General features: G+C 29.3%; 2 protein-coding genes across 12 annotated transcripts in view; one reads left to right on the top strand and one right to left on the bottom strand.

Moving 5' to 3' along the window:
• LOC126759651 (protein-tyrosine sulfotransferase) overlaps window positions 1–22,493 on the bottom strand; it is a 243,184-nt gene that overhangs the window by 63,111 nt on the left and 157,580 nt on the right. The window contains exon 8 of the transcript XR_007667036.1: window positions 7,006–7,161. The gene's annotated coding sequence lies outside the window, so the exon portion shown is untranslated. The remainder of the gene's footprint in view (window positions 1–7,005; window positions 7,162–22,493) is intronic.
• Window positions 333–21,321, top strand: LOC126759657 (troponin T, skeletal muscle). Of its 11 annotated transcripts, none has more exons than XM_050474626.1 (9): window positions 333–451; window positions 8,535–8,581; window positions 10,576–10,614; window positions 14,961–14,984; window positions 17,653–18,022; window positions 18,708–18,926; window positions 18,989–19,162; window positions 20,280–20,358; window positions 20,622–21,321. In XM_050474626.1, exons 2-9 carry the CDS (start codon window positions 8,559–8,561, stop codon window positions 20,876–20,878), a joined length of 1,185 nt encoding a protein of 394 aa, XP_050330583.1. In that variant the 5' UTR covers window positions 333–451; window positions 8,535–8,558; the 3' UTR covers window positions 20,879–21,321. The 11 variants fall into 11 exon arrangements, with proteins under 11 accessions (XP_050330583.1, XP_050330585.1, XP_050330581.1 ...); XM_050474628.1 differs by lacking the exon at window positions 20,280–20,358 and adding an exon at window positions 19,302–19,380; XM_050474624.1 differs by having other exon boundaries at window positions 17,653–18,025.

Here is a 22,493-nt window from a genome sequence, read left to right as displayed (position 1 = left end):
CTACCCGTATCACCGATCATCGCGCCAATCAACCGCCCACCACCCACCTGACCGCAGCGTTCGTCTGCTTAGCACCAACCAAAAGCTCACACAGCTACCCACCTGCATGCCTAATGGTGGTGGCCGTTGTCCCACTCACACGCACGCTTGGCGCATACAGTGTCACCTACAGCTCTGCCGCTCGCTCACACACGCTCTCTCGCGAAAAATGCTTGCACACGATCGCACGGCTGGCTAGCGGACAGCTGCTGGCGCTGTTGTTGTTGCTTTGCGCAATTCATTGCAATGGTGTGCGTTGGGTAAAATGTAATTTTCCGAAAAATTTCCTCAACATAACGCACTGGTTTCTTGCTTGATCGTCAGTCTGTTTAGTCGAACCGCAGCATTCGCTCCCAACGTCGCCAGCTGCTCGGACTATCGTAGAGAGTTTAATTTTGTTTCTTTTCCCTAAGTAAGTCTACAGTACTTAGTTAAATTTGAAGCAAAAATTCATAAAGCCAAAAACCTATAATATACAGATCCTAAGTAGTACTAGCTGCGAAGCATACAAAAATAGCGTAAAAATTTTCGAAGACGAAGTTTTGAAAAGTAAAAAAAAATTATGTTCAATAAATTTGTCTTATCCTTGTGAGCATTTCAAGGCTTTGTGGTTGAATGGGACAAGCGTAAGAGTGAGTGCAAAGCGCTCGCAGTGAGGACTTTGTATAAATGCGCAAAGGATTTGCACACGAACTGAAAATATTATATAACGACACTGGACATTTTTGCGTATTTGCTGAATTTGTGCTTAGAAATTTTCGATTTGACAAAGAAATTTGTAAATTTAGAAATATTATGAACGCACGGTTTTCGCATCCTAGTGACCTATTAAACTCAATTAAGTGAATATTTTACTTTTTCTACGAAAAAAGTGTGTGTGTGTGCATTTGTGTAGTTACAACTGCGATTGAGCTGAAAAAATTGAAGCAGAAAAGGATAACGAAGTAAAAAACAAAAAAAAATTGGAGGTGATAAAAATAAAATAAAAATAATAATAATTTTAACAAGTTAAATTAAAAATATAAATAAAAAAATAATATTAAAAATATAATTGAAAAAAAAAAAAAATTATATTAAAAGCATACTAGAAGAATATTATGTAAAAATTCATCAATAAAATAAAAATTTGAAAAAAATTGGAGTTTAATGAATGTTAAATTATATAAAAATGTAAAAAAAAATATTTAAAAAATTATAAAAGTATATAAAAAAATTGTTAAAATATAAAAAAAATTTAAAAATTAAAAAAAAGTAATAAAAATATAAAAATAAAAAAATATATATATATAAATAAAAAAAATATATATATAAAAATAAAAAAATAATAAAATTATTTTAAAAATTAAAAAATGTAAAAGAATATTTTTTTCATTATTTAAAAAATTAGCTAGCATATTCGAAAGTAAAAAATATTAAAAAAACGAAAAAATTTTAGCGGAGACAAAAAAAATTACTAAAGCTAACGGTAACTATTAAAAAATAATGAAATATGAAAAAATTTAATGCTAAAAAATTTGAAATATTCGTAATTAAAATACTTTTTTTTTATTGATAACATTCGTAATATTTGCCAAAGAAAACTGCAATTACAATAAAAATTAGTAATAAAGTAAGAAAAAGTAGAAATTATAATTTTTTTTATTAATGTTCAGCTTGAAAAAATTAATTAAAAATATTTTGAATATTTGATGCATTTTGTGAACATTTCCGGCAATTCCTCTTAATAAAAAAAAAAATTTAATTTTTCATAGCTAAATTTATAAAAAAAATTATTAAATTTATTCATTTTAATTAAAAAAAAATTATTTAAAAAATTTGTAAATATTAATAAATTTTTTAATTTAAAAATATATAAATTTTACTATAATTTATAAATATTAATAAAAGTGCAATAAAGCACCTCTCAGAAAAGTCTCCTCATAAAAAAACAATACACCGCAACACTGTATGCTCTATGCTCTTGCCACGCACCACAATGGTATCGCAACGGTATGCGATGCTGCGCATACATTTGGTGGCACGTCAGGCGCCTGAGATCTACATATGGCCAAAAATAGACATCGGGGCCTGAGCTCAGTGTGTTACATGATATACCGAGGCGATCAGTGGACCAATAGCGTACACACCAAACGAAACAGAAAGAGAAACAACAGAAAACAACAACAAAAATTTAACGAAAATACATTCAAAAGCGACATCAGCAGCGAAATGAAAACTCAATTGAATGTAGAAGAAAAACTAAGTGCCAAGGAGAGCCAGCAGCCAAGGCGAGCTACAACAAAATTATATGCATACATAAGCACACATACATACACATGTACATAAAAACATATCCATATTCAAAAGTGAGGTAACATCACCAGAGCGCTTTGGCTGCAGCTGCTACTGTCACTATAAGAGATAAACACACATACAAACACGCATACATATATGTATATATGCATATGAGACGTACGAAAGCACGCAATGGCGCAACAACAAAAAACGTAAAACAAAAATAAAAATATGTGTGAGTGATTTTAAAAATAAATTTCATGATATACACACAAATACATGCATATATGTGATATATTGTATATATACATGTGTATGCACGATATGTGCAGTTGCCACCTTGGCAAAATGAATTGCGATGAAAGGACAGCAAGAAAACTATAAAAGAAAAATATGGAAAAAGTCGAGAAAAAATAAGAAAAACAATAAACACTACGAGGCAGCCGTAAAAAACTAATGAAAAAAGCAAATTTGCTGCATGGATAAGTGTTAAATATTGTATGTGCGTATGTGCACGTAGAAAAGGCGAAAAAAATGAGAGCAGCGGTTAAGACGCGCTAAATACGGAAATTTCGAAGCGATAAACAAACTGAAAATTGGAAATCATAAACTGGAATAACACACACACACATATAAACGGTATAAAAAACAAAAACGAAACACCCACACATGCACACACACAGAAAAAGAAAGTAGAAAAAAATTGAGTTATAGGAAATAGAAGGCTAGAGATCGCATAAATATTCGCTCTTTTGCGCATGAAACTGAACACACGAAGTGCTTGCAGCTTTTCGTGGGCTAGTTCGGGTCTAAATTATGCTAGCGCAAGCCCTTGCAGACAGATTTAGCGAATGTCGTTTGTATATATGTATGTGTGTCGATCAATGCGTTTCGCCTACGCAATCAGCTATTTTTGTTATCATTTCTTGTTATTGGGTTTTACTACACAAATTCACACACATACACGTATACAAGCGCGTTTAGACAGCAGGTATTTGTCGTTGTCATTTTTATTAAATTTGGAATTCTGCCATTTGATACTTGTGTGTTATTAAATTTAGTGACACACATATACAGACAAGCATACGTTATATACATGTTATACATAAATATGTATAAATGTATGTAATTTTTATGTGCAGAGTATTTAGTGACACTAACTAAGAGTTATTGTAGAAAAATATTAATGAGGCGAAGAAATTCCATTGGCCTAAATATTTGTGAGAAATAAAATAATAATTTTGTTTCTTGACAAAAAATTCGTAAAAACAATCCAAGAAATTTCTGCGCCTAAAATTATTACTTTTTGTTTGAAAATTTAAATAAAAATATTTTTTTTCTAAGCATTTTGGTTATGAAAATTTAATAAAAAAATATATTTTTTGTCTAAATAAATTTTGTTGGCCGAAATATGTGTAGAAAATGAAAAGAAAAAGTTCTAACAGAGAATTCGCAAAAAAAAATCAAAGAAATTAATTTAAAAAAATATACAGATATATTTTTTGTCAAAGTAATTTTTTTATTAAAATAATTTTTGGCTAAGTATTTTTTTTTTTAATTAAAAACAAAAATAATTTTTTTTGAGTAATTTTTTTTAACAAAGAATTGATAAAAAATCAAAGAAATTCCTTCACTTTAAAATATTTTTTTTTTTTTAATTTATGTAATTTTTTAACAAAGCGTTCGTAAAAAATCAAAGAAAATATATTTTTTTTTTAATTTTTTTTGGATAATTGTAAAAAAAATTAAATAAGTTAGTTAGAAATTATTATTATTTTTTTTTTAATTTACAAAGCAAAATATTTTTTTTTGTCTAAGGAATAATTTGTTAAGTGTCTAAATAATTTAAAAAAAAAAAAAAATCGTAAAAAAAGCAAAGAAATTCTTTCGCTTTAAAATTTTTATTTTTGGAAAACAAGTAGTTCGTAACAAACTCAAAAAAAATTTTTTTGGAAAATTGTAAAAAAAAATTAAAAAGTTTTGTTTTTTTTTTGAAAATGAGGAAGAAATATTTGCTGAATTTTTTAATTTTTTTGCTACCTCTAAATTTGATTTATGTATACAATCATATGTACACTTTGCAAGCTTAAGTTAAATTTATGATAATAAGTGAATAACCATTATTATGATATATCCCACAAATCAATAAATCATGTTTTAGTAAATATTCTAAAAATAGTTTTTTAAAATCTAATACAAATTTTTAAAAATATTTTTTCAGAAAAAAAAACAAATACTTCCCACAAATCTATTCACTCCAATATGAAGTCCTTTCTTATTGCCATATTTTCATCTTAAAAAAATATTTTCTAAATCTTTATGCACATTTTGAACAGAGATTTAATTTTTTTTTATAAAATTGCTTGGTTAGATCAAGGGGATGGGTATCCCTTAAGTCTACATATTTCAATTAATATGGCTATCTTATTAATATTGAAAGCATTTTTAAGAAATATAAAAATATCATATCGATTTCTTTTTCTGGTTTATCGAGGCATAGCACTCTATAGTGTAACAAACACCCTTGAATCCACTAATTCTGTTGAAATAAGATCATCTTTCATAAGCGCTGCCTTCAAGCAATAATAGCATTAAAAAAAAAAAAAAAAAAACAAAAAAATCAGAAATTATATTTTCCCCACAAACAAGACGTCAGTAATTAAATATGTTCGCATTTATATGCTATTTTTCAAATCCACCTAAAAAACATTTGAGAAAGCGCCCCACCACAAGAATTTTCCACACCCACGCAATGGGTTATTTTCGCCGCTCAATGTCGAATCAGCCGGCAAAAGTATGAGCACACAGCACACATTTGCGCCAATTAACACAGAACCCAAAAGTTTACACACCCACACACACAGACACTTATACACGCACACACGTACACAGCCAGGTATGCGTGATATATCACCTGTGAAAAGATCAACTTATCAAGCGCTGAGTGCTTTGCTATGCGCATTTAATTTGTTATTACCCAATAACACTGAGCACTGTGCTTCCTGCTGTTGGCTCTCGCCTCCAACTCACCCACTCTGCCTCCCTCTCTCACTTTATGCACATACTTTTGCGCTCTTTCGTTAAGCTTTTCAACTTGTGGAAATTCAATACGATCTATTTTTAAATATACACCAAATTACAAAAAAAAAAAAAACATATTTTCCTCAGCAATGAATATTCAAGCATTTGCTTGTGTTTCTGTAAGTGTGTGTGTGTGTTTTATATATGAATGTGTTTTAGTTGGTAGCCGTGTTATTTGCATAAGTATTATGCTTTGGCGCCGAATAAACAGCGACAAGTTATACAAAATCATATATAAAATCTCATTTATGCACACACACTCAAGGGATTGAAACGAGCACAGGAACGCACACACAGCCATCCAGAGATATACACACACGTGCATACGTAAACGAACTCATATAAATGTGTAGAGAATACGTGAAAATATGTTTAAAATATTTATAAATGTATATTTGTGTGTATTTGTAAATATTCATGTGCAGTGATTTTCTGCCACACACACACACACAAACACACATATAACCATATATATGCTGGCATGCAAACACATTTGTGGATCTGGGGAATATTTGATAATGAGCAGCAGCAGCGCCAACAACAACAGCAACACGAAAAACAACGCTGTTGTAGCTTCGTGGTTGGATTTCCTCTTTGTAGTTGTATGTGTGTTTGGTTGTATGCGTGCGTGCACAGGTATGCCTGGTTTACCGTTTATTTTCAAATGTGACGCGTTAGCACAAAACTTTTGATAGCAAATATTTTAGAAAATTTGCGAAATTTGTTTACTTTGCTTGTCTGTTGCCGTCGGCGTAAATAAAACAAATTAAAAATGCATTCAAACGAATTTCGCCAACCATTTCGCTGAGCAAACTGTGCGCATATGCAAATATCCATATGTACCATGCATGTATGTTTGTATGTAAGCATACAAGTTGCTACTGAAAGTATGCGATTTTCTCGCCACGAACAGCTATAGCAAGCGTTCGGTCGTTTTTGGCTTGACTTTTATGTGCGAAATATGCACTTTATATGATTGCCTTCATTTATGAATTTCTAGCAATATATGTTTGTGGGTGTGTGAGTGTACTTTAGGTAAGCAAAATGGTGGTTAACAAAACTGAGTTTGCTTTTATGTGCCACAGGTCATTATGGCTATGCTTAAAAGACTCAATATAAATTATGGAAAACAATTTTTAGAGAGTTTCGTGCTTCAATAGACGAAGTGGAGGCATCCAAATGGGTTTTTAGAAATAGCATAAATTGCGATTTCGTAAGTGGTTTGATTTTTCAGACTTCTGGTAGAAGGGAATTATCGGAAATTTCTTCTCATTTCCCATTGATATATACAGTTGAACTTACCTAACTCGAATCACCAAAATCCACATAAAAACTGCTAGTTAAAGAGACTTCGAGTTATGGCAGGAAATTTATATGAAATTTGACTTCTATTGACAACTCAAAAATTCGAGTTATGGAGATATTCGAGTTATGAAAATGAAACTGTATATTGAAAAATGATTATAGCGTTATATGGCAAGTGCGCCTTAAAGCACACTAAGCCAACAGTAAGTCACTGTTCTATCAACAATATATTGCAGCAATAATCACCAGTGTGCTTCTTAGCCAAATTACTATAATATTTGTTTCGAACATAAAAATTGTACATACCTTTTTATAGCCAGTTTTTAAGGTTCTTGCTTTTTACGATTTCTTAGTTATCATCAAAACGGTATTTATACATGTGAAGATTGTCATAGTAACTTTTAGACATTATAAAGTTAACTATCATATGTTTTTTTTTATTATTTTAATTCGATTTGATGTCTGAAAAAGAAAAGAAAATAGTGTTAAAATTAGTATAAAATCTGAAAAATAACTGATAAGCACTTATTAAGTCAGAAATATGTACAAGCAAAAATAATTCTTCAAAGTCCCGAAAAATATCGGGATCGTTAAATCCCGAAAATTCGTTTTTTTAGAAAGCTGTAAGTTTAATCAAACATATGTATGTAGAAGCAAAAATAATCCTTCAGGTCCAGAAAATTTTCGGGATTGTTAAGTTCAAATCCCGAAATTTCGGTATTAATCAGAAGGTCAGCAAAAATATGTTTCAGAAATAATTTATTTTCGGGATCGTTAAATTTAAATCCCGAAAATTCGGTTTTTTAGAAAGCTGTAGGTTTAATCAAACATATGAAGAAGCAAAAATAATTCTTCAGGTCCAGAAAATTTTCGGGATTGTTAAGTTCAAATCCCGAAATTTCGGTATTAATCAGAAGGTCAGCAAAAATGTGTTGCAGAAATAATTTATTTTCATATAAACAAAGTTTTTCTTCATTTCTGTAGTAAATGCACATATTTATTTTGCTTTCAAGCGGTTTCGGGATTATCAAACTAAATTTACGAAATTTCGGCACTAATCAGTGAGGGAAAAATATGATTCAGAAAAGTAATTAGTATCATAATTGCATATGAAAAACTAATTTGCTTCATAATTCTGTTTCTGTGGTTGAAACCACACATATATTCAGTTTTTGCAACTACAGAAACAGATTTGTGAAGAAAATTAGAATTTCATATGATGATATGATATATAAAACTGAAATATGGTCACATGTACATTACAGAAAAGATAATGTAAATGACAAAAGGTAACTGTTTTTCTTCGTAACGCGGTTTCTGTAGTCAGTATATTGGATTCTGTTTCTGTTTTTATTTCTGCTGTCGACGAAATAATATATATACGAAATTAGTGTTGTAATAGCCAATTGTGAAAGTAAAAAAAAACTGAAATGTTAAGTAAACGACAAAAATAGGAAAAAATTTAAATTTTTTTTAAAGTATTTTATTTTATTTTTATATATTTTTTAAAAGCAATAAAAAAACGCATTTTTGTGCAAATTCACAAACGAATTTTTTATTTGATTCTGTATTTTTTATTATATTTTTGTTATATTTTAAATATTTTTTTTACTCTGTAAATTTTTTTTTATTCTACAACCACAATTTCTTGAAAATGCCACTTAAAAAGCAACTTGAAACACCAGAATCTCTATTGAATATGAAATATCGAAATTTATTTTCAAGCAAGCAAACTGTTAAAATATTAATAAAGTTGCATTCAACTCAATTTAATGCAATTTAATCCTTACACTCAATGCCAACACACTTTAACCGAAATTCTCTTTGCTTTGCAGGTTTCTTAATCCCAAACCATAACCATGTCCGATGAAGAGGAGTACACGTAAGTAAACCATATGAGTGGCTATATGTAGCAAGGGTATACGAACATGGAAATATAAGTAAAATAGCAACCACAAAGTGAATTCAGATATTTTTGGAGCGAGCAGCACTTAAACGAATTAAAACAACAACAAACAGACAATAGCAAAAATATACAAATAACAATACATATGTATGTGTGTATAAAAATTGTATGCAAATAACAGTAGAATAACACATATATCACAGGCGAGTGATTAAAAGAGCTGGCAATTACTCGCACTGAGCAGTTGAACAAATAGTTGATTTAAAAATCAAAATAAAGAAAAAAACGAAATACTTTAATACACAAATTGCTTTGAATTGAAACGTAAAATAGTTCAACAAGCTATATACACACAAACACATATATAAGTTTGCATACATATGTATTAGCTTAAGCTAAATTTGCAATATTCTCTTTTATATATACATATATAACGGCATATGTATGTACTTGCTTATTTGCTAAGCGTTATATGCACGTATACACCCGGTGCGACGTGGCGTATACGTAACACAGCACTTCTGACTGCTGCTGTTGTATGTAGCAACATTTCAAAAAGCCATAAAACAATATTAAAACATGAAAAAAGTCATTGAGTTCGTTTCGAATTCACATTTGTGCATGTGAATTGCAAAATTTGCTTGTAAATTATTTTCATAATAAAATTATATACAGGTATTTCAAAGGAATTGAATTTATCACTTCCTGTTACCGGCTAATTTCACACAAACACACATATTTTTCTATAGTTAAATATGCGCGCGTTGGTTAAATGATATTTTGATATTTTTCGTTGATAGTTTATGAATTTATTTCTAGTGTAATAACGGTAAAAATCAACGCAGCTAATAAGTTATTCCTTCACAAGAGTTATTTGTCGGAAATATGAGATTTATTTTTTTTTATATAAAAATAAATATTTTTACGAAGAATTAGCTGCATGTTCATAGAGCTTAGGAATAAATATAAATAATTGGTTTTTTAATAGAAAACATATAAATTCGAAAATGAAATGAACAGTACTTCTTCTGAAATATTTTTTTGTATAAAAAAATATATTTTTAATAAAAAAAACTAAATTAATGGAATAAAAAAGAATAAAAGTTAAAAACATATTTTTTTTAATAAAATAGTAATTAAAAAAAATTATAAAATTAAAATATAAATATTTAATAAAATAAAAATGAAAATAACGCAATAAAAAAACGAAATATAGCATTAGTTCTTCTGAAATATTTTTTGTTGTATAAAAAAAAATATTTTTAATAAAATAAAAAAAAGATAATAGAATAAAAAAATAATTAAGTTGGAAAATAAATTTTTTAATAAACTAAAATTTCCAAAGAAAAAATAAAAACTAAAAAATATACTTTTTTTATAAAATGAAAATTCTAAAAAATAATAAAATTAAAAAATAAATTGTTTTAATAAAATAAATACACAAAAAAAAAAATTAAATAAAAAAAATTTTTATACAAAAAAAATTTTAAAAGTAAAATAGCAGTAGTTCCCCCAAATTATTTTCTTTAAACAAATTTTTTTCGTCATATTTTTCTTAAATTTTATTGTACTATTTTAGCAAAAGTATTGCACTCGCCTACAAATTACACCACTTATTGTTAATAAGCATATTGATTTCATGTTTTTTATGTCATTGTTTATCTTTCTTCACATGTACCACTGTGTTTGCACCGTTATATAAACCACAAATAAAAACAACAACACACATACAACAATTTACGTACACGTTACCACGTTTGTTCGCCCATTGTATGTCGATCGTTTTGTACAACCGACCGCCCGTCCACCTGATCGTATTGCCCGTCCCACCTACATTACGAAAAACAAAATGTTTGAATGTATGTGTGCAAAAAAATATACACATCAAATCTACAATACACACGAAACGTATACATACATATATGTATTCGCATGTACGTCCAACGCCCATTCTGCCATGAACGCTATAGTTCCGAAGAGGAGGAGGAGGTTGTCGAGGAGACCAAAGAGTAAGTACTTCAAACTCATAAAAACCCAAAAAAAAATGTATAAAACAATTTATTGCACTCAAAAGAAATACATACACATACATACTCATTTGGTTGATTGCAATGGCAAATAAATTGAAAAAAAGAAAAAATTAAAAAAAAATACTCATAACTGCATCCTTCACATACTCACTTCGTTACTTACTTTAATTAACCATTTCGTATTTCAAAATTTATTTTTATGCTAAAAACGTATACACTACAAATTAATTTGAATTTATAAAATTAATTAATATTATATATGTATGAAAGCTCTGAACGATTGCAAACAAAGGCTGTCAAATTGCTGAAAATTCGTTTCTTTTAAATAAATGCGTATTATTGAATTAGTGGAAGGAGAAATAAATTTATATTTTTACAATTATTAAATAGAAAATCATAATTTGATTCTTTTTTAATTTTTAATAATTTTTTTTTTAATTAAACTATATTGGTCAACAGAGAACAATTAGTAAAGAAATTATTCCGGTTGAAAAAAAATAAAAAAAACTAATAATATTATAATTATTAAATTAAGAAGAAAATTATAGTTTAATTTTTTTTTTAATTTTTAATAACTTATATTGTTATTTTCGTTTAATTAAACTATATTGGTCAACAAACAATAGTAGAAAAATATTATTCTGATAAAAAAAAATAATTATTTAATTAAATTTAAAAAAAAATTAAGTAAGTTAAAATTAAAAAAAAATAATCTTCTCATTTTTTTGTATTTTTTCATCAAAAAGAAATTGCACAAAAACTAATTATAATAATAATTTTTTGTAATATTTTATTATTAAACTAAATTGGTCAACATATAAAAATTAATAAAAAGCAATATTCCTGTCAAACGAATTTTGTTATTAAATTAAAAAAAAAAAAAACAAATTCAAATAATATTGAAGAAATTTATTTTTGATTAAAAATTATAAAAAACAACTATTTTAATTTTTTTAATTAATTATATTAATTTTTTAATTTATTATTACACATACATATAAACCATAATAAATAAAAAAAAAATAGAAAAAAAATTAAAAAGACAAATAAAGAAAAATAATAATAGAAATAATAAAAAAAATTTAATTAAAACAAATTTAAATTTTTAGTTAAAAAAATTATTTAATTAAAAAATTTTTAACTAAAAATTGAAAATTTAAGAAAATTTCATTAAATAAAATTTTTTAACTTTTAAAAAATTTTTAATTTTCCAAAAAGTACTTTAAATTGGTTAGAGACGAGTTCGAGAATTTGAAGAAATATACATTTTTTGGGCATGTTTTGCAATCTTTCTAAGCTTTTGTATTTGAAAACACAAGAAAAAAAAATAAAAATATATGATTATTAAAAAAAATTAAAAGGAAGAAATAAATAAGCAATTTTAACAAAATTGTTAGGAATGCAAAATTTATAGATTAAAAAAAACCTAGGGCAACAACAAAAAGTATTAATAAGGATTTAAATTTTTTTTAGTTATTTCATGGCAAATACGCCTTTTCTTAACAAATTTGCTAAAATTCGAAAACACAAAAAAAATTCCAAAATATTTGCAAAATTCGCAGTGCAAATGCAAATTTAAAATTGGCTACGGTTTTCTTTAATTGGCGAGGCAATAAAACACTGAAAAATAATGGCAAATCAAACTCGATTACTAAATTTTATTGAAAAAATAAACTAAAAAGCACTCTAATTGCAACTGAAAAATGCAAAATTCGAAAATCGACGCTGAAAATCAATATAATTAAAAGCAGCAGTTGCAAATTGAAACTATAAAAATTCACTCAAACTGGAAAATTTAAATTTAGATACCAAAAGGTAGCCCTAGCAACAGCAGCTATTGCTTAGAGCTGAACAATTTAAAACGAATCAAATGCAAATGAACCAAAATTGCCTAGAAGCGATTGGCAACGCTGCGCTGATGCAATATAAAAACTATTAATTTGCAAACAAGCAACAACAAAAAATTTACTAAACAAGTAAAACGAAATGCCAAGTGGCAGCCAAACAATTCGATTGTTCAAACTACCTACTAGACCCAAACAAATAATTTTCAATTGAAAAAAAAAAACAAAAATAAAATTGTTAACAACTACATACTTCTAACGGAAAATGGCAAAACAAATCAGCAACAACAAATTAATTTCTTACTAAATTCATACGAATTTGAAACTTCTATTGACTCTACTATCTACTGTACTTCCTACCACTCCACTCTTTAACGCTCTTTCACAACTCTCTACTACGTACTACTCGTATACTCACTCTACTACTCTCTAAACCACTTTGTACGTGTCTTGTATGTATATGTCTCACACGTATGTATGTATGCTCTTACTGCTACTAGCACAGAAAAATCCATCAACTAAAGCATTTAGTTTGAAATTCTTACAACAAAAATCTGGACATTTTGCGAAATTTGCCATTTCGTCAGCGACGCACATACATACATACCTACAAATCAACTTGAATATGTAAAATGTACATATTTACATATGCACATGTATTTGTGAAACCTGGGTGTGAAGCTGAAACTGAACAAAAAATGTTTTTCCTTTGTTTTTTCTCTTTTTTCTTTCTTTTGTTTCTAATTGCAGGAAGTAAGTAGAGAATATCCCTAAAATGCAAGAAAAATGACAAAAAACCAATGAACAAAAAACAGAGTATACAAATATGCGCCACAAACATACACACTTACACATAAACGCGTTTATTTTTAAGTGTTGCAGAGCGGCGTTATATATGAGTAGATGAGAAGCAAATAAGTAATGAAAAAAATAATCAAAAAATATTTAAAAAATTAAAAAAAATCAAAAAACAGTTATTATACAAAAAAAACTTTAATTTTTTATATAAAAAAAAAGTAATTTTTAATTTAAAAACTTAGCTTTAACTATTTTTTTTTAAATTAAAAATTAATTTATAATAATTTAAAAAAAATTAAAAAAAAAAATATAAAAAAGTTAAAAAACTTAGCTTTAACTTTAAAAAAAACTAATTTATAATTTAAAAAAAAAAATTTAAAAAAAATTAATTTTTAAATAAAAAATAATTTAAAAAATAAAAAAAAATTTAATCATCAAAAATCACCAAAAATTACAATCTTCAAAAAAAAAATCACAAAAGCGTTAAAAAATATACCAAAAATGTATGTAAAAATCCCTAAACAACTACTCTCATGTATGCACTTGCAAGGCATTAGCATACTTCTAGGGGACACAGTGCGCTTTTGATGCAGTTTTGAGGAAATTATTATTTTTTGTTGAATGCAATTAAGTACAGCGTTGCCACCATAAATTTTCGCGTCTATATATATGTACATATATTTGTATATATACTTATAGCACACCAAATATACATACATTTGAAAATATATACATACATATATGCAACTAGCAAAACTTATTGTAAATATGCATATCATTAAAGAACGGCACCGTTAGCAACAAACTAGATTATTTTTCTGCTAATTATTATGCATTCTACACTGAATTAAATACTTAAATGAGATCATACGATTTTTGTTTGAATTAAAGCAGCAAAGTAAATACAACAGCGCTTGCCAATTTTATAAAAAAAAATCAACGAACAACAACAACAAAAAAATCGAATTTGTAAAAACCGTTACGAAGCGTAAATGTGGCGCACTGTTTTTTTTTCTTTTGACTTATTTTGAGACACATTTATTTTTGGCTCGTTTGCATAGTTTCCTTACTTTTTTCGAAAATAGTTTTAGCTTTGAGTTCAAGCATTCGTTTCTTTATATATATACATATATGCATAATATATACATATATATTTATATAGTACATATACATATACGTTGTATATACAAACATACATTTCAATACATTTACATAACTCTCTTTATATACTGTATATTTACCACGTATATATATAACACATTTTTAAACAAATATTTGTTTTTTTATATTCTTTCTTTTCGTCAACGTTTACCTTTTTTGTATTGTTGCGTGTGTGCGTATCTTGCAAACTCATGCGATTTTTTGTAAATGAATACGCCAAATTTAAACAAATGTAAAAAAAAAAACAAAAAATTTATTTGAAAAAAAAAAAATAAACAAATACAACAAATGCGTTTTTGCTAACACGCAAAAAAATGTTGAAACACATCACCAAATAAATCAACCAACCAACCATACATCCTTCACTGTGGATATGCCAAACAAAAAAAAAATATTATGAAATTAAAAAACGATTTTTGAAAAATTAAACCAAAAAAAATGTTGCAAATTTTATATCACACACAATTCAATCCAATCAATCCATCCACAAACTGTTTGCAAATGCCTCTTATGAAAACGTAGAAAGCCACCTCAAACACCAGCCGAGTAAGTGTTAGAAAATAAAGCCAAAAAAAACTGTTTATAAATATTTTTAGTATTTTTTAATGTTGTGAACTCACCCCACGCCAAATTGGCTGCAAGTGAAGCGCTAAAAGCAAATTAAGCGAATCAAAAAAACGTGGCAAACGAGAAAAAAAAGCAAAAAAATTTTTGCACGAACTACCAAATTCGGCTACAAAAATTAAAAAAAAAAATCCACCAAAAAGTTGTGTTTCAAACACGAATTGCTGCACGTACTATACCCAGGCAAATCAATTTAAATTCAGCTAAACTTCGCTTGCAGCCATGTAAAATTTCCTTTCGCCAAAAGCCACAATTCCTTTGTTTGTTTTTGTAATTTTGCTTTATGTGTCATTTGTTGTGTGGCCCAAATCCTCGCAAGCTATCCCCAAACCGATATAAGTGCAAAATAATTTTGTTTAGTTAGTTAATTTAACCATTTTTGTACTCACCCAAAACAGTAATGTTTGAGTGTTGAACCAACAAGCAACAAAAAACAAGCATAAGCAACAAAAACAACGAAAAAAAAATAATAATAAAAACAACCAGCTATAATCTGCCCATCCATGTCATCCATGTTATCAATGTGCATTTAGTCTATTTATTATATGGCATGCAACAAGGCCGGCTCGGCTCCATCCTGTACATACAAACACATATACATTTTAGCACCGAATTCTTAAGGCGATTTTCGGCTCTGAGCTGCACTAAAGTTGGCAGCGCACAGCAAAAACAAAAATTGCAAAAAATTATCATTCATATCAAGTACTTTTTGTAATCGTAGCATCAAAATTCTGTGTTGTAATTGTATGTAGATATGTATTTAATGCGTACTTCATGTATGTGTTTATATTGATGTTGTTATTGTTATTGCATTACATTTGGTGTATCGTAGACATGCATTTCATAAAGCTATTTTAGGCCTTTTCATTTCGAAAAATAGCAAAGACAAGTCAATTAATGTCATTCATGTCAAGTAAAGACCATTACTTTATATACAAATATGTAATCATTATTTTAACTTGTCGATTTTTGTTTCATGGGATGACAGTTCTACTGTGTAAAAATAATAATCTTCAAATTCATTGATTTTATTGTTAAAATTACATATGTAAGTAATTAAATAGCGCCCTCGCTGCATCAGCAATACATGTAATGATTACATAATAGTAATCTTATACAATGAAAATTATTAAGTTACTAAAAAAATCATAAAAAAAAGAATTTCAATTGCATGTAATTAAAATGTAATTATTTACATGTAATCAAAAAGTAATTATAATTACAAAATAGTAATCTTAGACAATGAAAATTATAAAGAAACTAATTAAATTATAAAAAAAGAGTTCTAATTGCATGTAATTAAAATTTAATTGTTTACATGTAATCAGAAAGAAATGATAATTACATAATAGTAGTCTTAAACTATTAAAAATATTAAGACACTAAAATAATTTACAAAAAAAAATAATAATTTTAATTGCATGTAATTAAAATGTAATCATTTACATGTAATGAAAAAGTAATTATAATTACTGAATAATTACATATTTTAAAATTTTTGCAAATACATACGTGAAATTCATCTAAACGTAAAAAACATGATTACATTGTTTATTACTTTTATGATTACATTTTGTAATTAAATATAGTACTCTATGTTAGAAGATTTATTAAAATGCAAACACAGTATAGACAGTAATGTAATTACAAATGGATTTCAAATATTTTAAAGTTTCTTTATATTAACTTTGAATTAGAAGTAAACATCAACTTTATAAGCAAATAAAATACTGTAATTATTACATGTAATCATAATATTGATTAATTTTCCAAATATTTGAAATTTTTCAAAATTTTAATAAACAAAGAGCCACAAATATAAAGAAATAATAGTAAGGTATGTTAAACAAATTTTAATTACAAGCAAACATTATAGTTATAGGTAATTGCAATACTATAATAATTACATGTAATGATTACTAAATTGATATTGATTAATTTTACAAATATTACAGACGCATTCAATGACAAACACAAAATAGTAATTTATAATTTTGTAATGATTACTAGTACTTTATAATTTTGTAATGATTACTGGTAATCATTATTATAACTTCAAGAACAAAGTAATCATGATATGCTACGGTAAAAAATTACCACCAAACTGTCATCCCTGTGAACAGTAATTTAAGTACATAAATTTGTAATTACAAAATTTTTTTTAAGTAAATGTAATCAAGTATAAACTCATACACTCAATAACATATTGAGTACTATCCATTCTTCGATTAACCATTGCATTATATGTGTTCACCAGTAAGCTATATGACATACAATGACACTACTCACACATACTCATATTTAAGTATACTTACTCTCTTACTACTTATGTACGATTATCAATACTAAAAGTATTTGAAAACCAAATGTTACAAAACTATTTAAGAATGTATATTTAACAGAATTTAAATGCCTTACTCTCAACTACTCTCTTATACTTTTAAATGTGAGCTCGTAAAACCGCTATTTTACCTCGCTCTCTCACCTATTTAATAACTACTAAAAGCACTGTAAAAACAGCAACTAATTTATTATTTATCTCTTTTCCCCCACTCTTTCTCTATACTCGTTTGTGCGGTACACTTAACAGAGGTGAGGGTGATCCAGAATTCATTAAGCGTCAGGATCAAAAGCGCTCCGATCTCGATGAGCAACTGAAAGAATACATCAATGAATGGCGTAAACAGCGTGCCAAGGAGGAGGATGAGTTGAAGAAACTCAAAGAAAAACAGGCCAAGCGCAAGATCTCGCGTGCCGAAGAGGAACAAAAGATGGCGCAACGCAAGAAGGAGGAAGAAGAGCGTCGCGTACGTGAAGTTGAAGAGAAGAAACAGCGCGAAATCGAAGAGAAGCGTCAGCGTCTCGAGGAGGCCGAGAAGAAGCGTCAAGCTATGCTGCAGGCCATGAAGGACAAGGACAAGAAGGGACCCAATTTCACTATTGCCAAAAAGGAGGCAGGCGTGGTAATCCTTTCATTCTAATGCAATGCCTTATACTTATATGTGTTCCCTTGTTTTGTTTCTTCTCTTCCTATTTACCGCTCTTACGCTATCCATGTCTCTTCCCATTTCCATCTTTATCACAAACTATCACTATCTACATCCTGAAAATTCACTGTCAAAAAACACACATTGGCTAAACGTATTCGAAAAACAAAAAAACGAAAATTTTATTTGAAATCCAAATTGAAAAAAATGTTTTTACGTGAAAAATTAACAAAATTAAATCTTCCAAACCAACTCACACACTCCAATAACCTCTTTGCTTGACTTACTGACCATTACCTTCCAATAATCCCACGTCTTTACCGCACCCAACAACTTTTCTCTGTGTCTTTCCTTTGTTATTTCGTCAACTTTGCACCAAAAACGCAAATGCTTCTGTTGTTGTTCGATTCTACAACAAAAACGAAAACAAACACAAACTTCACAAACACTCTTTCGTGTTTATCTTTCTATCTTTCACTTTTATTTACGCTTCACAATTTACTTCTGTATTACACCCGACTCTCTATGGTCCATGCCATACTTCGGTTCTTATGGTCTACGCGATTATGCTACTGTGTGTTTCATCATCTCAAACCAAAACCACCGCAAAAAAATAAAAAAAAAATCGAAACAAAACAAAAACCAAACAATCATATAGTTGGGACTCTCATCCGCTGCCATGGAGCGTAACAAGACTAAGGAACAATTGGAGGAGGAGAAGAAAATCTCTTTGTCGTTCCGTATCAAACCTCTGGCCATTGAAGGTTTCAGCGAAAGCAAATTGCGTGAGAAGGCCCAAGAACTGTGGGAACTCATCGTCAAATTGGAAACTGAGAAGTATGACTTGGAAGAAAGGCAGAAACGTCAGGATTACGATGTGAGTAGCCACGCATTTAAGAATTTTTAGAAAGAAACTAAATTTTGCCATTCATTATGCAGTTGAAAGAATTGAAGGAAAGACAGAAGCAACAGCTCAGGCACAAAGCCTTGAAGAAGGGTCTCGACCCTGAGGCTTTGACTGGCAAATACCCGCCCAAGATTCAAGTCGCCTCCAAATATGAGAGACGTGTAGACACACGCTCATATGACGACAAGAAGAAGCTCTTCGAAGGTGTAAGTATCTTAATTCTAAGAAAACTCGTAGTAGCTGCTGCATTTACTTACATGTGGATAGTTCAAGGGGATGATATTTATTATAAAATACGTTATAAGTCTATAGTTATAAACATATTTTATGTATTCTTTCACGAAGGGTTATAATACGCTTTTCAAAGAGGCACTCGAAAAGCGCTGGCAAGAGAGGCAGGAAAGATTTACGTCGCGAACCAAATGTAAGAATACAAATCGGTTGTGTGACTGCCGAAGCTGAGACCTTATACCAACACGTGCGCTCATTTGAGACCAGGCTTGGTGTGTGGTCTCATTTCTGCAGTAGCCTGTCCTTTATGTATTTGTCAATGTTGTGTTCGAAGAAAAATTAACAAAATGAATTGTTTGTGTGTGTGAATTGTTCTCACAAGAAATGCGCTCATAGTTTGAGTGCTCTTTGAGTGTAATCGCTGGAACATGTTAGTATTAACAATATTTTTATACTAAATTTCTGTTACTCCATCATCAAATAATGAACGAAACATACACAAACCCTACAACTTGTAAACGATAGCGTTATTTGATTGGCATTAAAAAGTAAAGAGCAAAGGAGCATGCTGATTGGTAGTTCCAAAAAACAAGCGCTCTTGAGCTCACTCAAAATTTTGGGAGTGCAGTGAGCGTACTAGTACTAAGTATTGTAGGAAGCGGGTCATCCCTAGAGACTCGCTCTCTCTTGTCGCATGTATTACGTTCTTTACAAAAAAAAAGATTATGAAAGTAAATATTTCTGAATAGGTTTTAACGGTAGTTTTAGCAGTTACTTTAAATTCGTATTTTTACAAAGTGAATATTTTTACTCAAAACTTTGTTTCTACACTTAAATCATGAATACCCACATTGTTTTTTTTACAACGAATACTTTATATTTAAACACATAAGGACTTCCTTGAATCAAACACATCCAAATACATACTCCTTATGCATTCTACTACAATCATTGTCTCTCTCTCTCTTTTTGCTCTATTTCACTTGAACTTGGATTTTATGTATGCATTTGTTACGTGTTCCGTTATCGTCTGCATCCAAACGTAAACCACAAACACAAACAACAATAACATAAAACACATGTGGCCAATAGGGCTGGGAAGAAATCGGCAAGGAAGTGAATGAGAAGATCTGGAACGAGAAGAAGGATCAATACTCAGGCCGCCAAAAATGTACGTATGCAAACAAAAAAAAAAAAACAAAAAAATGTGCTAACAACAAGCATAGATGCCTAGAGCTTGCAGATTTTTTACACTTCAATACAACTCTGAAAACTGTTGCTCAATGTTTTGTCTTTTTGGCTAATAGTTAACTGGTTGTTAACCAAAACTTTAATGCGAAATATTTGCTTTTTGACTAAACGCATTATTTGTTTTTGCAAAAAAAAAACCGTTATTGATTGTTTTTTTCTTTTTCTTATCCTTGCAATGTGCAGCCAAACTGCCCAAGTGGTTCGGCGAACGACCAGGCAAGAAGGCCGGCGAACCCGAAACACCCGAAGGCGAGGAAGATGCCAAGGCTGACGAAGATATCGTCGAAGACGAAGAAGAGGTCGAAGAGGAGGTCGTCGAAGAGGAAGATGAGGAGGCCGAGGAAGAGGAAGAAGAGGAGGAGGAAGAAGAAGAAGAAGAGGAGGAAGAAGAAGAGGAAGAAGAAGAAGAAGAGGAGGAGGAAGAGGAAGAAGAAGAATAAATTAATTTAACTACATTTAATAAAATTTTAAAACAAAGAAAATAGTTATTATTAGCTTATTCGATCTACCAACAAAATAAAACACCAAAAAAAAAATCCAAAAACATATATATAACGAGCGAATATCAGAAGAAGAAGAAGAAACGCAGTAAAAAGAACATATTTAAATGTGGAAAACTGCTGAAATTGTCAAAGTACCTCTCTCACTCGAATTCGAATTTAAACTCACTCTGACACACTCTCGACTGATTATTCACTCACTCGAACACTCGTACACAACAACAACAACAGTGACAACATGACGGCATTATCGCTCGCTCTCTCTCTGTCTTTTTTTTATATATAAATATATAGCAACTCAAGAACAAGAAAAAACTGAGAAAAACAACAATTGTTCAAATTTGTTTGTAATAAATCTTTGAAAATGAGATGAAAATCTTAAATCAGACTTAATATGATAATTACATACATATATAGATATATCTGTCACATATTTATATATAGTTATATATAAATATTTAATGTTCATGTAGCAGGAAAGGTTGTTATAGGCACAGCAACAACAATATACAACTACTTATAATAATATTTATAAGAGTGTAAACAGCAAGCAAGCAGTAACTAGAACATGATTACATAACACCTCTCTCTTAAATATTCCTTTTCATTTAAGATATTTTAATTTTTCTTATTAAAAAACAAAAGTAAAAAATTAATAAATTATTTTTGAAAATCAAAAAAACGAAAACTAAAAAAGAAAAATAACAAAAACAACAAAGCGAAAAAGCGTTGAATTTTTGCAAAGGCAGAGTTGAATAGCCGTATGCCATAAATAGTAAAAAGAGATGACTCTCCAGAGCGCCACTGTGCCACTGAGAATTACTCAACTATTCAAACGAGCTACTTTCACGTCCCTGCCTATTGAGCACACATTATTTACATTAATAATGTGCCTCTACCAAAAATTTGTACTCAACTCCTAACCTAGAAAACCAGTTATCATTCGCAGCACTCTTTTGAGCGCAGTACTTTCCTCTTACATTTCCATGAACATTTTTTACGGCTATTGAGCTGCGTAATTGAGTGGTCAAGTTTAGTGTTAATAATGAGGGAATGAGCAAAAACAAAAATTACAACAAAAGTCAAAGCAAAATGGCGGAAAAAAGCCTGCGCGTCCTGCCAGCTGCGGCTCAAAAGACTAAACTGAAGCGTAAAATAAAAGCAAATCGCTTTTATCGCCAAAGCCCACAGCAGTTACACAAAAAGGATTAGCAGCAACAGCATCGCAAGCATATAAATGAGAACAAAACAAAAAGATTGGCGGGTATTTCGTAGCTGACTGTCTTTGCTGTTAGTGTGTGTGCGAATATGGTAAGCTCGTTGGATTTCTGGCACACATCAACAATGCTTATCACCAAATGAAAATCAAACTGACAGTCAGTATAAAATCCACAATTTTAGCTTTGACAAAGTGTCTGCGTAATCATACAGCAGTACATTCACGTAGGCTCAGAGAACAGTGGCACAAAATAGCCTCAAGTTCTGGCGCAACACGCAAAAAGAGAGTGCCATCGAACCTTTGATTATATGATATAATAAACGCTTTAGAGTAATC

This window comes from Bactrocera neohumeralis, chromosome 5 (genome assembly GCF_024586455.1).
Source record: "Bactrocera neohumeralis isolate Rockhampton chromosome 5, APGP_CSIRO_Bneo_wtdbg2-racon-allhic-juicebox.fasta_v2, whole genome shotgun sequence".
Taxonomy (NCBI): Eukaryota; Metazoa; Arthropoda; class Insecta; order Diptera; family Tephritidae; genus Bactrocera; species Bactrocera neohumeralis.
This window is presented reverse-complemented; position numbering and strand designations above follow the sequence as displayed.